Raw genomic sequence first — 1,441 nt, forward strand, 5'->3', positions numbered from 1 at the left:
TGGATTTTGAAAACAAATATTTATATAAAATGATACAAGCAAACTAATGAGTTTATTTTATTTTAATTCAAATTTTTATTTTACATTGTATACATTTAACTTTATTAATTCTCTGTATTAAAATGTAATTTCTTACAAATATATATAATTATAACTAACATATTGTCTATGGTAACACAAATTATTTGGTAAAAGTTCAAAATTAGTATTAAATAGAAAAAACAGTACCTACTTCATATTTTAATCAACCGATCTTGATGTCTAACTAAAAAAGGCAAATAATGATTAAAATAAACGCAAATTAATGTTTGATACATATTTGTGCAATACTCGTGGTCAAACTCGACTTCAATTTGTAAAATTGAATCGTTTATTTGTTCATATACAATTAGGATACCCATAGATAAATTACATAATAATAAGCCTAACTGAATTTGGGCGTAGTACTGGTGGTTTTTTTTTAGCTTTATTTTTCCTGTAACTTCATCAAATAAGATGTATTTTAACGTTTTTATTAAGTCTATTCCTGATTTTGATTTTCCCGCAACTGGACATTTAACTTCTATTAAAACAAAGTTCTCACCACATTGATAAAAACCAACAGGGCTAAACCCAAGCCACGGACAGCGATGATTAATAATAAAACCAAAGGTTTTGATTTGAAAACTCGTAAGTCTTTCAAATGCTTTCTTAGCTTTGTCCTCAAAATTTTTCCCAAATTTAGTTGCCAAATTTCCAGAAAAGGTGGGAAATACAATACTTTCAAGTTTATTAAGCCAAGCTTCAGCAATAACACATTTTTTTCCACCGTAAAATGTATACAATGCATAAGCAGATGTACCAGTTATCCTTAATTGACGAACCTTTAACCACAAATTACTATTTTGTGATAAAGTATCAACAACTATTTTTAATGATTCATCTTTTCCAACATTAACAACTGAATTGTAAAATTCAATAGCATATTTTGAGCAATTTTCTTTGGATCGGTCTACAATATTAGCTTCATTTATAATTCCCTGACAAGTAAACAGTAGCTTTTTCACAAAATCAATATCACAACAATTGGTTTTCATTACACGAGGTTCATGACGACCTTTCATATGTATAGCAATTGCAGAATCAGGAAAGTCTACAATAAAAGATAAGGTTTTTAAATTTAGTATCATGAATTAAAATATATCTAAGGGCCGTTCTTACAATGTCCAGTTATTTTCTGATAACGCTAACCGGTAGAATTTCTTATGTGTTAACTGATAGAAGTCTACCGGTTAGTCTTAACCGACACTTGACTGGACAGTGTAAGAACAACCCTTAGAGTAAATTATTAAATCATTTATAATTTATTTAACGTACTAAAGGCAAATATTACAGTAGTGAATACAGTAGGTAATAAAATAATTGACAATACTTAAATACTAGTACAAAATAGAGCAATAAA

The 1,441-nt window shown here is 27.9% G+C and overlaps 1 protein-coding gene across 1 annotated transcript; it reads right to left on the bottom strand.

Moving 5' to 3' along the window:
- Positions 1–233: 233 nt before the first annotated feature.
- LOC111033929 lies at positions 234–1,169 on the bottom strand. The gene has a single exon (XM_022314887.1). It carries the CDS (start codon positions 1,167–1,169, stop codon positions 234–236), a length of 936 nt encoding a protein of 311 aa, XP_022170579.1.
- Between the last annotated feature and the right edge of the window lie 272 nt (positions 1,170–1,441).

The sequence above is a fragment of the Myzus persicae genome, unplaced genomic scaffold (genome assembly GCF_001856785.1).
Source record: "Myzus persicae strain clone G006 unplaced genomic scaffold, MPER_G0061.0, whole genome shotgun sequence".
Taxonomy (NCBI): Eukaryota; Metazoa; Arthropoda; class Insecta; order Hemiptera; family Aphididae; genus Myzus; species Myzus persicae.